The 19,113-nt window shown below is 49.8% G+C and overlaps 3 protein-coding genes across 4 annotated transcripts; 2 read left to right on the top strand and 1 right to left on the bottom strand.

The window, feature by feature from the left end:
• Positions 1 to 68: 68 nt before the first annotated feature.
• On the bottom strand, positions 69 to 9,357 carry NOP9 (NOP9 nucleolar protein). 2 transcript variants are annotated; one of them, XM_007986334.3, is made up of 10 exons: positions 8,993 to 9,357; positions 8,327 to 8,785; positions 7,450 to 7,560; positions 7,064 to 7,205; positions 6,746 to 6,938; positions 5,958 to 6,098; positions 5,313 to 5,438; positions 4,893 to 5,129; positions 4,570 to 4,675; positions 69 to 4,231 (listed from the first exon to the last, which is right to left on the bottom strand). In XM_007986334.3, exons 1-10 carry the CDS (start codon positions 9,237 to 9,239, stop codon positions 4,074 to 4,076), a joined length of 1,920 nt encoding a protein of 639 aa, XP_007984525.2. In that variant the 5' UTR covers positions 9,240 to 9,357; the 3' UTR covers positions 69 to 4,073. The 2 variants fall into 2 exon arrangements, with proteins under 2 accessions (XP_007984525.2, XP_072866960.1); XM_073010859.1 differs by lacking the exon at positions 8,327 to 8,785.
• Positions 1,714 to 3,975, top strand: CIDEB (cell death inducing DFFA like effector b). Its single transcript, XM_037985629.2, has 4 exons — positions 1,714 to 1,816; positions 2,651 to 2,800; positions 3,037 to 3,227; positions 3,409 to 3,975. Exons 2-4 carry the CDS (start codon positions 2,762 to 2,764, stop codon positions 3,539 to 3,541), a joined length of 363 nt encoding a protein of 120 aa, XP_037841557.2. The 5' UTR covers positions 1,714 to 1,816; positions 2,651 to 2,761; the 3' UTR covers positions 3,542 to 3,975.
• A 95-nt stretch (positions 9,358 to 9,452) lies between the features above and the next one.
• Positions 9,453 to 18,515, top strand: DHRS1 (dehydrogenase/reductase 1). The gene is made up of 9 exons (XM_007986337.3): positions 9,453 to 9,696; positions 10,188 to 10,361; positions 12,636 to 12,779; positions 12,929 to 13,008; positions 15,981 to 16,113; positions 16,435 to 16,581; positions 17,474 to 17,543; positions 17,894 to 17,974; positions 18,118 to 18,515. Exons 2-9 carry the CDS (start codon positions 10,212 to 10,214, stop codon positions 18,252 to 18,254), a joined length of 942 nt encoding a protein of 313 aa, XP_007984528.2. The 5' UTR covers positions 9,453 to 9,696; positions 10,188 to 10,211; the 3' UTR covers positions 18,255 to 18,515.
• The last annotated feature ends 598 nt before the right edge of the window (positions 18,516 to 19,113 follow it).

The following is a 19,113-nucleotide window of genomic DNA, read 5'->3' as shown; positions in this document are numbered from 1 at the left end:
TCCCTTCAGTAGGCCTTGGAATCTCTGAGAAAAGTACAGATTGCCCAAGACAAAAGACTGGCAGGGTGATCAGTCCAAAGCATTTATTAGGAGAATGTACTTAATGAGTGGGCTACAGCATATCCTTACAACAGACAGTGAGAGAAAGAGTTGTTCTATCTCGATATGTCCAAAACAAAGGGGTCAGGGTATGGAGTTTATGAAGGTTCAAGGTATTTGGTTCAGGGCCAGGGCCAGTTTTTTTGTGTTTTGAGCAACAACCTGAATACCTTTTCAAGGCTCTGGCTTGGGCTCAAGCCTCCAGGGGAAATGCAGCTGGCCAGGTCACAGGGCAATCAAGTTATTCTGTTTCTTTGTCAGGACACAGAAAAAAAGTGGGGAAGCTGGGGGACCCTACAAGGATCGTGGGCAGGAAAGCAGGGATTGTGTTCATTTGAGGGTTTCACTGTCAGTGAGAGTCTCAGCTTCCATGCAACTGTCCATCACGGCTGCAACTGAAATCAGAGCTGGGACACAGTGCACCAGAAGCTAAATTCTTGATGCCATCAAAGGACATTCCTGCCCCATTCACATCTCCTTCACGTCCATTAGTTGGCAAAAGCAGAAAGGTGAGAGAGAAGATGACCTAAGTGTGACCCAACTCCACAGGTCGTTCTGGAAACCGAAGTCAGAGCAATGAACCAGCCCCTCCTTTGACCAAGGAGGAAGGAGCAGGTAAGTAGGAAAACCAGGGTCCCAGACAGGACCCTAATGATCCTGAATCCATGGATCAGGATCCATCCTCTTCTTACACCCTTCCTGGACACAGTCTCACCTCTCATTTTCCAAAGCCCTGCCATGCTGCCATCCAGCTTCCCCACACTCCACCCCGGGATCCCTTTTCCTAAAGCTGCAGCTTATGGCTACTCCAGTAGGTGGCAGCACACACAGAGCCACTCACATAAAATGCAGCTTCTCAGAGTCTGAGAGCCAGAAACCATCCCCAGAAATTCTCTCATAGAAATAAAAAAACACCAGAGGTCACGTTTCATCCTTTTACATGGTTCCCATCTACCCTCACAACACATGTCATCACCAAAGGCACACATACAAGCTCCAATGGCTTTTGCCAGGCAATTCTTCCTCCAGGACCCCATCTGGCCCCTCCCTCATCCCTCCCCTTGGACTTTGCCCTTCTTACTGGTCAGGCAGGGGGGCCAGAGTCCAGGCTTGACTCACTCCCACGTTGCCCTGGGCTGAGATCCCAGGTTTGTAACAGAAAACACCACTAAAGCCCCAGCACAGGAGAGAACCACCCAGCCCAGAAGTTCCAGGGAAGGAACTCTCCCATCCACCATGGAGTACCTCTCAGCTCTGAACCCCAGTGACCTACTCAGGTGACTGCTAACCCTCCGCTCTACCCTCTACCTTTAGGGGATATAAGCAGGGCAACAATACTCCACTCAGCCCCTAGGACACTAACCAGTACCCCTTCCTCTTCTGCTCCCCACTCCATAGTGGGCTTGTCAAGCTCTTGACCCACCCGACCCCACCTGTACTCCATGGTCTCTCCCTCATCCCTACCATCTATAAACCTAGATCTCTCCCTCCCTCCCACTCTACCCCCATCACGCCCTTTACACTCACTAAGCCCCTCCTCGCCCCTTCTTGACTTTTCTTCTCAACTACCAGGTCAGTATCTAATATAAGCTCAGAGTTTGGACGGAGGGTCTGGACCTCAGCTTCACCACCCCAGCGACCTTTCCGTGTCTGTAATCACAAGCGGACCATCCGGAAAGGCCTGACAGCTGCCACCCGCCAGGAGCTGCTAGCCAAAGTAAGTAGGCCAAGTTCCTTGGTTCCTTTAGCAGGGGTAGCCAAGGGGCTCCACAAGTGGCAACTTGTGATGATGGAGCAGAGAGGGCTGAAGTCACACAGCTGCCTCCTCCCGCTGAGAGCTCAGTGGGGTGGGCCTCATGAGCTCCAGTCAGTTTGTTCATTTTCCACCTAGTGAGCTTTTCTATGGGAGCAGGGGTTAGCAGGAGTTAGGGAGAGTTGGAGGGATGGAATTCAGAGGCCAGTATGGAAGGCAATTTGTATGACAAATCAAGTTCAAATTCTGATTCTGCTACTTCCTGGCTGTCAAACCTTGGGAAGTTGTTCAACCTATCAAAACCTCAGTTTCTTCATCTATAAAAAGGCAATAACACATCACCTCCTAGGGTTGTTGAAAGGAGTAAGAGGATAATGTAGGTAAAGTCTTCATACCCGGCACAGAGTAAGGACTCAAAAAGGTTAAACACTATTACTCAAAACACTTCTGGAGAACTCTGAGGGTGTGGGAAGTGAGGTGCAGCATTGTAGATAAGACAGAAGGGTGGACTTCATGAGAACCTGGCTTGCTTTCCAATTCCAAACCAGGAGTGACTTGGAGGGGAGCAAGGGGAGATGCCAATGACATGGTAGGAGCAAAGAGGAAAAAACTCAGCCTCTAGCTAGGATCCCCCAAAACCTGAAGAACACGGAGAGCTGCAGCCTTTAGGAGGTATCAAAGTGCCAGAAAGTCAAGGTGGGACATCGACCAATGTCTAGAGCCAACTGATGGATGTTGGGCAGCTAAAGAGGGAAGGGGCATGGGATACCTTCCTTCTTGCTTCTTGCCATTGGGCAGGCATTGGAGACCCTACTGCTGAATGGAGTGCTAACCCTGGTGCTAGAGGAGGATGGAACTGCAGTGGACAGTGAGGACTTCTTCCAGCTGCTGGAGGATGACACGTGCCTGATGGTGTTGGAGTCTGGTCAGAGCTGGAGCCCCGCAAGGGTAAGAGGCCTATACTGGGGCTGCTTCCACTGCCCATCCTTTAGAGCTTTCCTGGGCTTCCTCTCTAGCTTAACCCTGATCCTGGGGACCAGGTACAGGGGGAGTTGTAGAATTGTTAAGGATGTCACACAGTGGACAGAAAGCCTAAGCAAGGGAGAGTCTGACACAGTGCCGATGGAGATTAGTGGTGGGTGTCTGGTGTGAGGATATACTGCACTGACAAGGGTGTCCTACAGAGTGGAGTGTTGTCATATGGCCTGGGACGGGAGAGGCCCAAGCACAGCAAGGACATCGCCCGCATCACCTTTGACGTGTACAAGCAAAACCCTCGAGACCTCTTTGGCAGCCTGAATGTCAAAGCCACATTCTACGGGCTCTACTCTATGAGTTGTGACTTTCAAGGACTCGGCCCAAAGAAAGTACTCAGGTCAGAAATCAACATGTCATACTTCCCCATCCCCTACAGTTGGATAGTCCCCATAATTCCTCCTCCTGCACCCACCTACCCCTAGTTAGCTCTTGCTTGTGGAAAGTCCTCATCTCCCAGCTTGATGGCTTCCTCCCAGGTTTCCCAAATCATCTGATTTCCTCTTGTCTCTGCCCTTCAGGGAGCTCCTTCGTTGGACCTCCACACTGCTGCAAGGCCTGGGCCATATGTTGCTGGGAATTTCCTCCACCCTTCGTCATGTAGTGGAGGGGGCTGAGCAGTGGCAGCAAAAGGGCTGCCTCCATTCCTACTAAGAAGGGGCTCTGAGCTTCTGCCCCCAGAATCATTCCAAGAGACACACTGCAAAGACGATGACAGCATCAAATTTCAGGACCTGCAGACAGTACAGGCTAGATAACTCACCCAATTTCCCCATTGTCCTCTGATCCGCTTGTCAGAGAACCTTTCAGCATAATGCCTCACATCCCAAGTCTATACCCTTACCTGAAGAATGCTGTCCCTTCCTAGCCACCTTTCTGGCCTCCCACTTGCCCTGAAAGGCCACAAGCCTGTCCCCCAGGCATCTTGATCCCAGCCTGATTGCTGCTACATCTAACCCCTACCAATGCCTCCTGTCCCTAAACTCCCCAGCACACTGATGACAGCCCTCTGACTTTACCCTGAGATGTCTTCATATCCTTCCCCACAAACTAACAAAAACATTTCCAATAAAAATATAAAATATTTACCACTACGACTTTTGACTCCAATTTAAACCAGGAAAGAGATGGGATGGATACCCCCTTTTGCCCTCCCCCATCAACGCGCAGTCCCAGATCCAAAGCCTCAGTCTTCAAGTATGGAGCGCAATGCCCGCCTCCGCTTGGCCACCGCACCCTGCTGCTGTTCCCAAGCCTCTCGTCGCTTTAAGAAGGTAGTCAAGGCCACATTTCGAGCCACATGGTGGCCGAAAGGGTCTCTTATCAGCTGCTGGTTCTGCTCCCCTGCAAAGGGAACCACTCATGTTTAGTACCACCATGCTCAAAGACAGACTCTACCTGAGGTAAAGGTCCCTCCATTTCCCCCAGACCCTGGGACTGCCACTGGGGTACAGTGAACACTTCACTTTCCAAAGAACAGAAGTCAGAGGGAGGGGTGAGGGCAGAGGACTGCACAATTAGTCAGCGGGAGGGAAGGGGAAAGCAGACTGCTAAGAACCCATGAGCAAGACCACCCTTTGGAACTAAAGACTGTTGAATTTCAGTAGACTTCCCAGCCACCCAGTGATCTGGAGTAAGAAAAGGGAAGTCTGGAAACATCAAAGAGAGGGGCTGGTACTCACCCAGTTCAGCAGCAATTTCCTTCCGAGCCCCCAAGGCTGCTCCACTCCAGATGGCATCTAGCACACGGCTGCCATGGCGACTACAGGCCAGAGCCACATATTGTCCCTGTATTGAGACAAGCAAAGTAGGTCTCCCTAGCAAAGTCCACAAAAGTGTATTTTGGGGGCTTGCGGGGAGTGAATTTTCTGAAGAGTTTAGGGGCTGAATTAAAATAGTCTAGTAATTACATAGCCTTTTGCAGTCTGAAGGTACAGTCCTGAGAAAGCTCATATTCTCTAAATGGATGATGGTGGGGAATCAAGGCAGAAGCCAGAAATCTAACCTTTAGGTTCTGCAGCACACGGCGGCGCTGCTTGCGCGTCACAGAAGGGCTGGTCAGGATGGCATCAAGCACATGAGACCCAGCAGGACTTTGAGCCAGGACCAGAAGTTGTGGTCCTGTCAAGGCACCCAGACTTCGAAGGACAAGACCAGGAGTGGAGAAGTGCAGCAGATGCTGGAGCAGTAGAGACCCAAGGACTGTTACGTCCCCCAAGGCCCTGGCTGCGGCCATTTCCACCTGGGAGCGCAGAGATAGGAAATTAGGAGGCACCAACAAGCCAGGTGGATGAGCCCATCCCCAGAACACTGCCACCTCCACCTGGATGAAGTCACCACTCTCACCTCAGAAGGCAGAGGCTTGCTAAACCCTAGGAGGCCTGGCTCCCAATTAGTCACTGGCTTGGCCTCTCCCCTACCTCACCTGGTGCTCTGCAGGCACTGCCCCCTCCTCCTCCATCAGTCCATAGTACACCTCATACGCCATCAAAGAGGCAAAGAGAGGCACACAGGCCACTTGCCGGGATGAGGGCTCTGCACAGTGGAATGCCTAAAGGAGAAGACAAAATATGATGAACCTGAGAACTTCTCCATCCCTAACCTCAACTTTAAGGGAACACCTTCAGGAAAGGAAAGAAGCCCCAACTCCACAAGAATGTGAGCTCCATGAGAGCAGGATATCATGCCTTGCTGTATCCCCAGTCTCTATCACATACAGGGATTAATAAACGTTTATCCCTTAAATAAAATTCTTAGTTCTGGGAGACAATTTTTGTTCCAGGACTGTGAAATAGCATTTGGCCTCAGCCGGGCGCAGTGAGTTGAGATTGCACCATTGCACTCCAGCCTGGGCAACAAGAGCGAAACTCTGTCTCAAAAAAAAAAAAAAAAAAAGAATTAGCTGGGAGTGGTGGCGGGCACCTATAGGTCTCATTTTCCCCCATTCCTGTGAACTCCTTGGGCATTAGACTTCGTGAGTCCAGAGGTACAACAACTTAAGATTAGATAAGTCCTAACAGGTAGAAGTTGGACTGAGGGCATAAACGGATTGTGGGTAATATCCACTCACCTCCAACAAGAGCTGTAGGACCTTGGCTTGGTAGGCCCCAACTCTGCGACAGGCCCCCACCAGGGCAATGACTACCCCTGGGTGGCCCTGGGCCAATACAGCTTCCAGGACAGGGCTCAGCTCCTCAAACACAGGGGACAGCTGATGGGAAACATGGGATATAACTTTGGCATTCTGGTAATGGTGGACCACATTATTCAGAGAAATCTTCCCAGTGAAAACAACTAAAAAAGCTAGATAAAACATAAAAAGCATTGCCAGTATCAGGACTTTTGTTTGGCTAGATAAGGCCCAGGACAAGGGGGCAGTCTTAGAGGTGCCACCTCACAGGAAGGAACTTTAAGTGGCTCTTCCCTATGTGTAAGGGAGAACTAGAGGCAAGGGGGGACTAAAATTAAACCTGCCCTTCCACTCTAACACCCAATGCATGAGACCACAGGGAAGCCCACCTTAGTCCTAAGCAGCAAAGGAAAAGAGCAGCTATGGCAACAGCTCTAGCACTCATGTGGGCTTAGAGCCAAGTACCAGAGTCTGGGTGGGCCATGGAACCTCAAGCTGTAAACCTGAATGAAGCCTGTCTCTTGCTGGTCCTCATACCTGAGAGAAGTCAAAACAAATCCTCACTGGAAGATGGGCAAATTTATCCTAAGCTCTGGAAAACCTCAAGGAATAGCTTTTCAAGGGCAATGGCCAGCACAATGTCAAAGATATATAGAGGCAGACAGACCATAAAATAAGGTCCAATGATCAAGAATTGGAAACAGAACCAGCTCAGGTTTCCAACTCACCAGCTCAGGGGTAGTGACTGCATCCAGTAAGCGCTGCAAAGGGAAGTTGGCAATGGGATGTGCAGCCAGGGTCTGCAGCTGCCCCTGCAAGTGCTCCTCAAAGAGGCTCTGGAGCCTTGGGGGCTCCAACACCAGCAGGACCTGCTCCAGGAGTCTGGAGCTCGTCTGATCTCGGAGAAATAGCAGTAGGGGACTGGGGACAAGAAGGGCATCAGGCAGTCTTAACTCTATTTCATGCAAAATACAGTTGCACTACATCACCTCATTCATTTCACACAGCCCCACCAACATTGAATGATCCTGAGGCCCTGACCATACCTGCCATCTACTGAGGAACTGCGAGTACTCAGGTAGCCAATCACAGCATTGCAGAGATAAGCGCAAAACTCGGGAAGTTTGTGGTGTAAAACCTGTAAAGCCACTTGAAGACAGAAGCTGGAGATCTTATCAGTGATAAACACTGTGAAGAGAGGGCAGAAATAAAGCAGCTTTCTCAAAATCCAGACAACCTGGATAACCTCAAACTTTAGGCAACAAGATACAGGGCACTATATGGACACAAAGAGACTATACGAAGTGCTTTGAACATCAAACCAGACCAGGTTTGAAAAGAAGAGGAATAACCTGACCAGAGGGCCTTGCTTGGTGGTAAAATCACCTCCAGAAAAGTAGATAGGAGACCCTCCTCCTACTTCCCTCCTTACCTGCAATGTCCTTCAGAAAGGAGGAGGTCAGGTCCTGAAGGCGATTTAAAAAGGTTTCAGGGACTTCAAAATCAGCTGGCTTACATTCCCGAGCTGGGGCCTTCTGTGCTTCTGAAGGAAGATTAAGAACATGTGCAGTGGAAAGCTCACAAACTGTCACCCAGGAGAGAAAAATTCCATAGATGGACAAGGATTCCACTTGGAGATGCAGAACAGATGTAGTACAACTGAATGTCTCTTCTGGATGACAGAACTGAGACTACATTTCTGTCTTAATTTTTCTAAGAAACTTCAACCAGCTTCTCATGGTCCACAGAAGACAGTTCAACCTCCTCAGTCAGGTAGTCAAGGCATTCCAAAATTAAGCCTCATCTAAACTCGCTAACTTTATTTCCCAGAGTTTTTCAAAATGTGGATCACAGCTCAAGACTGTATCATGAAATCAAGTTAGCAGTCTCAACTAGCATTTTTTTTTTCAATGAAATAAAGCAAAATAAAGTTTTGAAAAAGAAAAAAAATAATAACAGAGTGGGCTGCATGTAGTAAGGGTATTCTTTCCTGAACTTTTGCTTGAGTCCAGTATGTATGTTACTTTTGCTTGAGTCCATTTAAATGTTAAGTCATGCTTAAAAAGAAAAATTTCTCCTCCTGTGTCCATTCTAATCGCCGTCCCCAAAACACAACTGTACATCCCTACCTCTGGGCCTCTGCACACACTAATCTTTGGCTTGCTAAGCCCTGTTCAGATTAGGACAGGTCAAGCTAATACTTCCAGGTCAAGCTCCCCCATGAAGACTTAGTCTTCTGTTTACTGTCTCCTTCTGAACTTTCTAAATTCTTCTTCCCCCTAGGTCCACTTTCCTCTTGTAATACTTACCAGATGATTGGGAACCACGGGGCCTGGCTCTCTCAGACTCCAGAATAGTCCCTCCTAACACCTGAAGCAGAGTTCTGACCACGAAGCTGCCATGTGTGTCTCCACAGTAGAAAAGAAAATCATCACACACCTCAGCGGCTAGTCCCAGGACCAGCTCCTCCAGGGTCTCCGTGGGACCATCCTTCCCATCCTCCCCTTCCTGCTCCTCCTCTTCCTCCTCCTCTGCAGCACTCCCCAGCAATCGAGGGAGCTGTAGCAAAGCACTTTGCAATACATGGACCCCGCATCGGTGACAGGCCACAGTGCGCAAGTTGGAGCGCAGAGCAGCCCATACGCGACAAAGCGGTTTCAAGGGACTGAATCCCAACAGTTCCTGCAGCATCTCACTGCCAGTCCTGTTAGTGGACAAAGCTAGGGCCTGAGTCTCTACTTCCTTCATAATATTGTGCACCATCAGATCTGGAAAAGTGAAGAAAAACACACTTTGAAGAGACTTAGTAGACAATACGGTTATGTACCCTCACTTAACCAAGGGTCGTGGGTGGGAGGCCGAGGAAGAGGATATGGGAAATGAAACTAAGTCCCCACGCCCTGTCGACCCTAGAAAGTTTCCTTGCCTGCCCTGGATTTGATGCTCTTGGTCTAAACCCCGAAGTTGCTGCCTACCTCGTTCTTCCCCAGTCTCGGGAGCCTCTTTCAATGCTGACAGCGCCCGGCGGAAATATCCCAGAGCTTCGGGGCTCAGGTGCGGGTGCGAATCTGGAGGCGGCTCCGAGCGCCTATCCGGAGGCGGCCAGGGTTGCCGCTTACTGCCGGGTAAGGGGCGCCCCGACCCCTTGGCCCCGCGCCCCCGTTTGCCATCAGCTGGGAACCGGCGCCCCACCTTGTGTGGAGAGCGCGGACCCAGCCCCATGTGTGTTTCGGGACCTCTCCGGCTGCAAAAGTTTCCTTAGCTGTGGAAGAACCTTCAACGTCGCCAAGCGTGTGCCTGGCCCAAACCAAGTTCAGAAACGCGGGCGCGCTCCTGACGCAGCTACTACGTCATAGTTACGCGCGGCCCCAGCCGGGTGGGGTGGGTGTCTCCCCCAGATCGCTCCGCCCCATCCGCAGGTTCTAACTTTGGCCCAGGACTCCGCCCCTCGATCCCAGCACAAAATCGCCCCGGGTCCTACTGTAGAATCAGTCCTTGAACACTGCCTCCACGTCGCCAGCTCAATCTGGGTCAGAACCCAGACTTCCACCGCAGCCCCGCAATTTGCCCCAGTAGTAGTCACTTCGTTCCCCCCCTGCGGCCGGAATTAAAGTTCTCGAACTACACGTGTATGGAGAGCTAGTCAGCGCGAGGACCTCAGCGGCAGCGCAGCTGGCAGGTAAGCGGCACACGCGCCTCACATTTAGGGCTTAGGATCTCCAGGCTTCGCGCTCATCCCCGGCCCGGAAGCTGCGCCTCTGGCTCAGCCGGACTGGGTCAGGCCAGGGACCGGAGCCCCAGATAGCCCAGGACTCTGCTTGGACGCGCCCCGAGGGGCTGCCGCGCCAGATTCCCCCATCCAGGCAGCCACACTCAGGGGGTAGTAGTAGTTGTCCACCTCTGGACAGCCCCACTCAGCCCCTTCTTCACTCTCTGGGCCTCCCAAAAGACAGTCAGCCTTGTCCTCAGGCCCACACCCAGTTGTCCGCCTCTAACACCCTTACCCTTAGGCCCGCACCCAGTTGTCCGCCTCTGACTCCTCTCCCCTCAAAGGATTCTTACCTTGGCTCCTCCTCTTAGCCCTAGTGAGGCTCCCCCCTCCCCCCGACCCCCGCCCCAACACACACACAGTCTCCAGGCTTCCCTCAGAGCAAGTCTTTGCTTCCACAGACCTTCCTCCTTTGCCTGTGAGTCATGGCAGCTCCCATGAAGGGCAAAGTGTGTGTGGTGACTGGTGCTTCCAGGGGTATTGGCCGTGGCATTGCCTTGCAGCTCTGCAAAGCAGGTGCCACAGTTTACATCACTGGCCGCCATCTAGACACCCTTCGCGTTGCTGCTCAGGAGGTGAGTGCTTCCTCTGGGACCACAGTTGCAGAAACCACCCAAGAGAGCCCTTCCACTTAACCGCTCCCTTTCCTAATCCCTTACCTGAAACTATACTACTACTCAACAAGATGTGAATATTTATTCAAAGTGGAAATTTAAAACCCCGTAAATAACTTCAGGTAAGGTAGAATTTTGCCGCCCAGTGAGTTTTATGAAAAAACTTTGTTTGAGCCAGGCATGGTGGCATGTGCCTATAGTCCCAGCAGCTACTCTGGAGGCTGAGGCAGGAGGATCGCTTGAGCCTAGGAGTTGAGCCATGATCATGCCACTGCACTCCAGTCTAGACGACAGAGGGAGACACTGTCTTAAAAAAAAAAAAAAAAAAAAGAAAAAAGAAAAGAAAGAAAAAGAAAAGAACTTTGTGTTTGAAAGCAGAGATTTTGGAATTGTAACTAAAGGGTTGTGGACCTGTGTTTTCCTCTATTTTAGGCAAGACTTTATTGAACTGTACATTTTTTGCTTATTTACTAGACTTCAGTTAAATAAATATTTGAGTATCCATGATTTGCTAGGCATTGGGTAAAGCACGGAAATTCCAAGACTAATAAGATCTAATTTCTCCTCTTCAAAGATTCAGTCCATGGTGGAGTACGGTGGCTCATGCCTGGCGTCCCAGCCCTTTGGGAGGCCAAGGCAGCAAGATCACTTACCTGCAATGTCCTTCAGAAAGGAGGAGGTCAGGTCCTGAAGGCGATTTAAAAAGGTTTCAGGGACTTCAAAATCAACTGGCTTACATTCCCGAGCTGGGGCCGTCTGTGCTTCTGAAGGAAGATTAAGAACATGTGCAGCCTTTTGGAGACCAGTCTGGGCAACACAGCTAGACCCAGTCTCTACAAAAAATATTTTTTGAATAATTAGCTGGGCACAGTGGCCTGCACCTGTAGTACCACCTACTTGGGAGGCTGAGGCAGGAGGATCATTTGAGCCCAGGAGTTTGAGGTTGCAGTGAGCTACGATTGCACCACTGCACTCCAGCCTGGGTGACAGTGAGATCCTGTCTCTAAAAAAAAAATAAAAATTAAAAATGAAGATAGATTCCAACAGGAAATGAAGTACAGAAAGTGGTCATTTCAATGTAATGTGAATATGGTAAATTGTAAGTGGGAGATATGCACAGAATACTCTAGGGGTGTTGGGGAGCATCCAGATGACACAGGAGAGTGGCTAGGGAAAGTGGTTTGGGAAAGCATCCTGGAGGAGGTAGGTGGTTCTTGAACTGAGTTTTGAAAGGTAAGAGTTAGGTAAAGGAAGTTAGGAAAACCTTTCCAACAGAGGGAGCTCCATAAGCATAGGGACGGTGTGTGAAAGAGTAGATGTCGAGATAATGCAAGGGAAGAGTAGTGAGTGAGAGGCTGGAGAGGAAAGAGTAGGTCTTAGAAGACCCTAGAAGAGAACTCAGGCTTCATTCTCTAAGAGATGGAGATCCAGTTAGGAGATTTTGAACAGGGTTTGTGTTTTAAATGGTTCGTACTGACTGGATTATGAAGAATTAATTTAAGGCAGACAGACTGGAGGTCAGGTGAGTAGTTGGGAGGCATTGCAGTAGTTCAGGCAAGGAGGGTAATAGGGGAGGATCCATAAATTTGGAGAATAGGAGGATTGTTCTTGGATAAGGGACTCTTCTTCCTCTGAAGTTGGAGGTTTGTGGACATTTGTAGAGAGTGAGACGGAACAGGAAGTAGAAATCATTCATGGCTGATAGCTTTGGTTTTTTCAATTACCAAGCAGGAGCATTGGTGGAGTGAGGGTAAGAGAGCTGGGACTGAGTAGAGGTTCTAGGTGAGTGGTGAAGGGTGGGAGCTAAGGCCATGGGAGATGGAAAAGACCACAACAAGGAAAAGGATGCTTACTCATTTCTCAAGAACAGACTCCATGCCTCACTTGTTCTTGCCCTCTACTTATGTAATGAGAAGTACATTAAGAAGAAGGAGTGAATACCAATGCTCTTTAGTCTCCACATCCTCACTCCACACCACATGGTGGGCCTTAGTAAATGTTTGTAGATTATTAAAACTTACATTGCAATTCACCTTGTTCTGGGGTGGGGAGGCCTATCATTCCTGAAACTACTCAAACACACACCAGAGGGCAGCGTTGCCTGCCATGTTGCCTCTGCAGCTGGCTCTCCTAGGATTGTCTTCTCAGTGCTCAAGTCCACTTTTGATTGAGGGGGTTTTGCCATGACTCACACCCGTGTGTGAATGTAAGCTCATATCCCCTGTCCTACTCCAGGCACAATCCCTCGGGGGCCGATGTGTGCCTGTGGTGTGCGATTCAAGCCAGGAGAGTGAAGTGCGAAGCCTGTTTGAGCAAGTGGATCGGGAACAGCAAGGGCATCTGGATGTGCTGGTCAACAACGCTTATGCGGGAGTCCAGGTACCCTTTGAACTTTGGTCCCAGCTCCACATTTCTGACCTCCCCCTCTGATCCCTGCATCTTCATCCCCACTCATTGTCCCTTCCATTACCTAGCCCCTCACACCTCCCTGCCTTCAGATCATTCATCACCCTCCCTGTGCCTTCCAGACGATCCTGAACACCAGGAATAAGGCATTCTGGGAAACCCCTGCCTCCATGTGGGATGACATCAACAACGTTGGACTCAGGTGGGTGCTCCACTGCCAGGGCCCGTGTTCCCTCACTCACTTAGCCAGCTCAACAGCCAGGCCTTTCCTTACATGTCCTCTCCTTTTCCCTCTGGCCTCCCCCATCTCTTTCTTCTCCCTTCTGTTCCATTTGTCCCACTTACCTCTGGAGAAGTTCCATCCAGGTGAGTCTGTTCCTGAGAATGTCAACTCTTGCCTTGTTTCTGTCAGTAATTTTCATCAGAACAAGCCCTTGGCCTCTCTCCTGCCTCATTCTCTGCCCATCCAAATGAAAGACCCAGAAGGGAGAAAGCCTCCTCCTCTCAGTAATGCACACAGCCTGTAGTCTATACTTTCAAAATGGTTAGAGGGAGAAATTGTTTTGTTTTAGACCAGGAGAAGCTTAAGAAGAAGGAGTGAATACCAATGCTCTTTACTCTCCACATCCTCACTCCACACCCACAGGCAAGGGCACTCATGGGTCAGAGTTGGGAGAGCAGGGATATCACTGGGTCACACCGGGTCATCTAGCCCAAGAGTCAGATGAAACACAGCATTTAGAATTCGCCTAGCGTAATGTGCACCAGCTATGCCTCTGTTACTGTTGGAATGATGTTACGCTCTCATGTAATCAAGCCATGCCTGATGAATGTGATCAGTCACCTGTGGGAGTAACCACCAGATTATCGGCAAATCTGTGACTAAAGCATGTAAGAACACCCACCACTCCAATTTTGGTACTCTGGTGACAATCCCAAGGAAGCAGGATTAGAATGCAATTGTGATTTCCAAAGTGGAAGGAAGATCATTAGGACAGAGAAGGATGGTCAGGCCAAAGGCAAGAAAGGAACACCCTAACAGCTGGAAATTGGCCAGTGTTCATGGCCATAGCCTCCAAAGATAGGTGCCTTCCACACCCTCATCTCTTGCTGGCCTCAGCCTCCCAAAGTGTTGGGATTATAGGCATGAGCCACCATACTCAGTCCTGCCCTGCTCTTTGTATACACAGAAATATACATGTATCTTTGTATTTGTGTGTGTATGTGTCTGTGTGTCTTAATTTTAAGAAGTCAAATCTGTCAGTCTTTTATAGTTTCTATCTGGGTGTGATGCTAAGAAAAGCCTTCCCCACCTCAAGTTTATAAACACATTTGATCATGTTTCTTTCAGTACTTCTGTGCTTTTATTTTTTATATTTAAATATTTGATTCTTTTAGGCTTAATTTTAAAATAATAAATGAGACAGAGACCCAATTCCCCCAACTCAAATAACTGGTCAGTTGTCCCAAATGATCCATCTTTCCCCACTGACTTGACAGGTTCCTTTTGTAATACACTGCATTCTCACATATACTTGTATCTAATTATTCACTGTTTTGTTTCATTGACTTATCAGACTATTGTTACACTTGCACTGTATTCTTTTAACTATTATGTCTTGTACACTTTATTTTATTTTATTTTTTAGAGATGGGGTCTTGCTGTGCTGGCCAGGCTGGTCTCAAACTCCTGACCTCAAGCAATCCTCCCATCTCAGCCTCCCAAAATGCTGGGATTATAGACATAAGCCAGCATGTCTGGCCCGTGTGCATTTTCATATGGGTGACAACAGGGGTAGGGAAAGCAATCCCCCCACCCACAAGACATTAGTCCTTTTTTCAGAATTTTCCTAGCTGTTCTCTTTCTCTCTCTTTTTTTTTTTTCACAGTGTGACAAGCTGGCTAGAGTAGGCATCACACTGGGGAGGGTGGGCAGCTGAGACCTTGGGGCTCCTGGGAAGGGCAGGGTTGGTGGAGCATTCACAGTAGAAGCAGAGAGGGCAGGGCAGGAAAGTGACATGGCTAGGTGGCTCTTACCTTGCCTTCCACCTCTCCACAGTGTGACAACCTGGGTCACTCTGTGTCACCCAGGTTGGAGTGCAGTGGCACAATCTCAGCTTACCGCAACCTCCGCCTCCTGGGCTCAAGAGATCCTCCTGCCTCAGGCTCCCGAGTAGCTGGGACTACAGGCACGTATCACCACACCTGGCTAATTTTTGTATTTTTAGTATAAATGGGGTTTCACCATGTTGGCCAGTCTGGTCTCAAACTCCTGAGCTCAAGTGATCTGCCCCGCTGGCCTCCCAAAGTGCTGGGATTGCAGGCGTGAGCCACTGTGCCCAGCTTTTCTGGCTGTTCTCACATGTTTATTATTCCCATTGAGCTTTAGATTATTTTATCAATTCCTCCAAAAGGTCTTATTGAGATATAATCCAATTTGACTGAATCTATGGATTGATTTACATAGAAATGATGATTTACATGTCAGTTCTTAGCTTTGAAAGATTTTATCTGTACTTATTCTGTCATGGTTTTATAGTTTTTCCATGTAGATACTATATATTTCTTAAATTTTCTCCCCCTGAGCAATTTTGTTTGTAATTGTTATTGTGACAGGGCTCTTGCTTTCCATTTCATCTTCTAAAGATTGCTATTTCTTATCTGTTTCAGTGGTTTTTTTTTTTTTTTTCCCCGAGACGGAGTCTCACTCTGTCACCCAGGCTGGAGTCCAGTGGTGGCATGATCTCGGCTCACTGCAAGCTCCGCCTCCCGGGTTCATGCCATTCTCCTGCCTCAGCCTCCTGAGTAACTGGGACTACAGGCGCCTGCCACCACGCCCAGCTTATTTTTTTGCCTTTTTAGTAGAGACCGGGTTTCACTGTGTTAGCCAGGATGGTCTCGATCTCCTGACCTCGTGATCTGCCCACCTCAGCCTCCCAAAATGCTGGGATTAGAGGCGTGAGCCACCACGCCCAGGCCTGTCAGTGGTTATTTTGACCAGTTTTCCTCTCAGAATATGGCCTCAAGCCCCTAATTCCTCAGGTTGCTACCCTGCCCTGTGTAGCCTTCCTAGTGGACAACCACCACCAGAAGGCAGGGGAAGCTGCCAGAGGCTGCGGCACCCAGGCCAGCACTAACATGGTTCATTCCTTCTTCCCTTGCCGCACCTTCTAGAGGCCACTACTTTTGCTCTGTGTATGGGGCACGGCTGATGGTACCAGCTGGCCGGGGGCTCATCGTGGTCATCTCCTCCCCTGGAAGCCTGCAGTATATGTTCAACGTCCCCTATGGTGTGGGCAAAGCTGCGGTGAGGACCCAGTGGCATAGGAGCTGAGGAGGTAAAAGACAGTGATGGTACTTATAGCTCAGAAGGTACAGTCCCCAGTGGTCAGAATGGTAAGGCTGGCTCCTCTCAGCTCCTCCTCTGCCTCATCCATGGACAGTTCCTTTGCTTGTGCGCCTCTCGGTTGGCTAGAGTAGGCATCACACTGGGGAGGGTGGGCAGCTGAGACCTTGGGGCTCCTGGGAAGGGCAGGGTTGGTGGAGCATTCACAGTAGAAGCAGAGAGGGCAGGGCAGGAAAGTGACATGGCTAGGTGGCTCTTACCTTGCCTTCCGCCTCTCCACAGTGTGACAAGCTGGCTGCTGACTGTGCCCACGAGCTGCGGTGCCATGGGGTCAGCTATGTGTCTCTGTGGCCAGGAATTGTGCAGACAGAACTGCTGAAGGAGCATATGGCAAAAGAGGAGGTCCTGAAGGATCCTGTGTTTAAGCAGGTTGGCAAGGGGAGGGCGAAGGAAGCAGAGAACACAGGGGAGTCAGCCTCTCTGTCCTCAATAACAAGACAATAACAAGAGCAGATACTCCCATTCACCAGGTGCTTACTGTGGCAGGTGCAGGACTGAGCATGGGACACACATTATTTCCTTTAATCCTGTAAGGGAGATACCAGCTCCATTCTACGGATGGGAAAACTGAAACCCAGAGAGGTTTAGAAACTTGTTTTTTTTTTGTTTTTTGTTTTTTTGGTTTTTTTTTGAGACGGAGTCTCGCTCTGCTGCCCAGGCTGGAGTACAGTGGTGTGATCTCGGCTCACTGCAACCTCCACCTCCTGGGTTCAAGCAATTTTCCTGCCTCAGCCTCCTGAGTAGCTGGGATTACAGGTGCCCACCACCACGTCCAGCTAATTTTTGTATTTTTAGTAGAGACAGGGTTTCACCATGTTGGTCAGGCTGGTCTTGAACCCCTGACCTTGTGATCCACCTGCCTTGGCCTCCCAAAGTGCTGGGATTACAGGCGTGAGCCACCGCGCCCGGCAAAAACTTGTTGAAGGTCACATATGTCCTAAGTGGAAAGGCTGTCTAGCGCCAAAGCCCATGCACTGGACCCCCACACTAGCTATCTTAGAAGGTCCAAACACTATTTGGCACTACCAGATCCTTCCACTTAGCAAAGACAGCAGATCCTGGTGCCAGGAAACAGGGCTCACCTGGATATGGGGAGGAGTGGCTCTGGCACCTGCCAATACTTTGGATCCTGCAGGCCCTGCTTGAGGTCTTTGGCCTCTTTGGTCTTTGATCTCTTTCTCCTGGAACAGAAGTTGAAACCGGGAGACTTGGGCAGTGCTCTTGGAAATTAACCCTTCACTTCTCTGCCCCTGTTTTTCAGTTCAAATCAATCTTCTCATCTGCAGAAACCACAGAATTGAGTGGCAAATGTGTGGTGGCTTTGGCAACAGGTGAAGTTTGGGGGCAGCTGGTAATAAGAAAGGGCATGGAGGATGTGTAGGGTGGTAGCATCCAGTGGCCAGATCTGGCTTGGGAGTTGATTGAGGAACATGTCATTCTTTTCTCTGTTTTTTGAGGCCCAAGGGGTCAGCATTCCCAGTTTGAGGTCTAGGAGCCTTAGGAGTGGGCTCCTGGGAAGTGTGGAAAAAGTCCGAGGCCCAAGAGCCTTCCTAGGAACAGAAAGAAAGAGTTTTCCAGGGCTCCTGAGTCTGTTTCAGCAGTGCCCTGTCCAACTGGGCCCAAACCTTGTCACTCTGCATGCTCCCCTGCCTGCCATCTCCACCTGTCTGTGTGCCCACAGATCCCAATATCCTGAGCCTGAGTGGTAAGGTGCTACCATCCTGTGACCTTGCTCGACGCTATGGCCTTCGGGATGTGGACGGTGAGGACCCTGGCACAGCAGCCAGCCTTGACTGCTATTCCCTCTGTTCCCTGCCCACTCCTCCCTCGGTCTCTCCAGCCAAGGTGAGGGTATCTGAGGAGTGGGAAATGAGAATCTAATCCTCCTACTCCTGTTGTTCCCAGGCCGCCCTGTCCAAGACTATTTGTCTTTGAGCTCTGTTCTCTCACACGTGTCCGGCGTGGGCTGGCTGGCCTCCTACTTGCCCTCCTTCCTCCGTGTGCCCAAGTGGATTATTGCCCTCTACACTAGCAAGTTCTAACCCTCCTGGTCTGACACCACGTCTCTGCTTGTCTTCTCATTTGGGCTTGGTGGTTGGTCCTATCTCAATGAAACAGCAGCCTTTCTTGCCTACCCATACCTTTGATATGAAGAGAAGGACTCTTCTGTGTGTCCGTGGTGAGTTCTGGGGTCTGCCTAGGTCCTTTCTTTGTGCCTTGGTTTTCCTTGTCCTTCTTTTTACTTTTTGCCTTAGTATTGAAAAATGCTCTGGGAGCTAATAAAAGTCTCATTTCTCTTTCAATATGTTTTTGACTGCTGATACTGTGCTCGGCAACACGTTAACTATTTGGTAGAAGGACTCAAAGATGTATAAATGTGAAGCTTCTCAAGGGGTTCTGCCCCAGGACAAGACCCCTTTCCTCCAGACCTGTTCCTGCTCTGCCCTGCAAGACCTAATTCCCATGCCCCAGCTGAGGAGCAGAGTCACTCCACAGCTGGAAGCGGGCACATCCAGTCACACTGGTTTTCCACCCCCATTCCACCATCTCTTCAGAGATGCCTACTACCTTCTAGCTGGGCCTGATCTCTGACTGAGGCCCAGTCCAGCAAAGGCAGATTCCTTGGTGTTTATGATTTCCTGGAACTTGGGGAGAAGGTACTGCCTGAATCCAGGTGAGGGACAGAGGAATAGCTGTGACACCGACAACTCTCATCCTTCCTCTCGGGGTGGTACTACCTGAATTGCTTTCTGCAGAACTAATTGCATGAGCCCTATAGAGCTGCCTTGCCTATGCAGGAGGCTGTCCTAGCCTGAAGCAAGGCAATGGAGTGTGTTCCTAAGAGGAGCCAAGGGCTATTTTGAGGGATCCTTCCACCCAACAGCCTAGATAACCATCCAA

The sequence above is a fragment of the Chlorocebus sabaeus genome, chromosome 24 (assembly GCF_047675955.1).
Source record: "Chlorocebus sabaeus isolate Y175 chromosome 24, mChlSab1.0.hap1, whole genome shotgun sequence".
Classification (NCBI taxonomy): domain Eukaryota; kingdom Metazoa; phylum Chordata; class Mammalia; order Primates; family Cercopithecidae; genus Chlorocebus; species Chlorocebus sabaeus.
This window is presented reverse-complemented; position numbering and strand designations above follow the sequence as displayed.

Excerpts from the sequence above, each read along its gene's own strand:
- DHRS1 (XM_007986337.3), top strand. The coding sequence starts at position 10,212 with ATGGCAGCTCCCATGAAGGGCAAAGTGTGTGTGGTGACTGGTGCTTCC. Across the intron at positions 13,009-15,980 it reads ATCAACAACGTTGGACTCAG|AGGCCACTACTTTTGCTCTG; the intron begins GTGGGTGCTCCA and ends CGCACCTTCTAG. Across the intron at positions 16,114-16,434 it reads ATGGTGTGGGCAAAGCTGCG|TGTGACAAGCTGGCTGCTGA; the intron begins GTGAGGACCCAG and ends GCCTCTCCACAG.
- CIDEB (XM_037985629.2), top strand. The coding sequence starts at position 2,762 with ATGGTGTTGGAGTCTGGTCAGAGCTGGAGCCCCGCAAGG. Across the intron at positions 2,801-3,036 it reads AGAGCTGGAGCCCCGCAAGG|AGTGGAGTGTTGTCATATGG; the intron begins GTAAGAGGCCTA and ends GGTGTCCTACAG. Across the intron at positions 3,228-3,408 it reads GGCCCAAAGAAAGTACTCAG|GGAGCTCCTTCGTTGGACCT; the intron begins GTCAGAAATCAA and ends TCTGCCCTTCAG.
- NOP9 (XM_007986334.3), bottom strand. The coding sequence starts at position 9,239 with ATGGGGCTGGGTCCGCGCTCTCCACACAAGGTGGGGCGCCGGTTCCCA. Across the intron at positions 7,561-8,326 it reads CCGTGGTTCCCAATCATCTG|AAGCACAGAAGGCCCCAGCT; the intron begins GTAAGTATTACA and ends ATCTTCCTTCAG. Across the intron at positions 7,206-7,449 it reads CTTTCTGAAGGACATTGCAG|TGTTTATCACTGATAAGATC; the intron begins GTAAGGAGGGAA and ends CTCTCTTCACAG.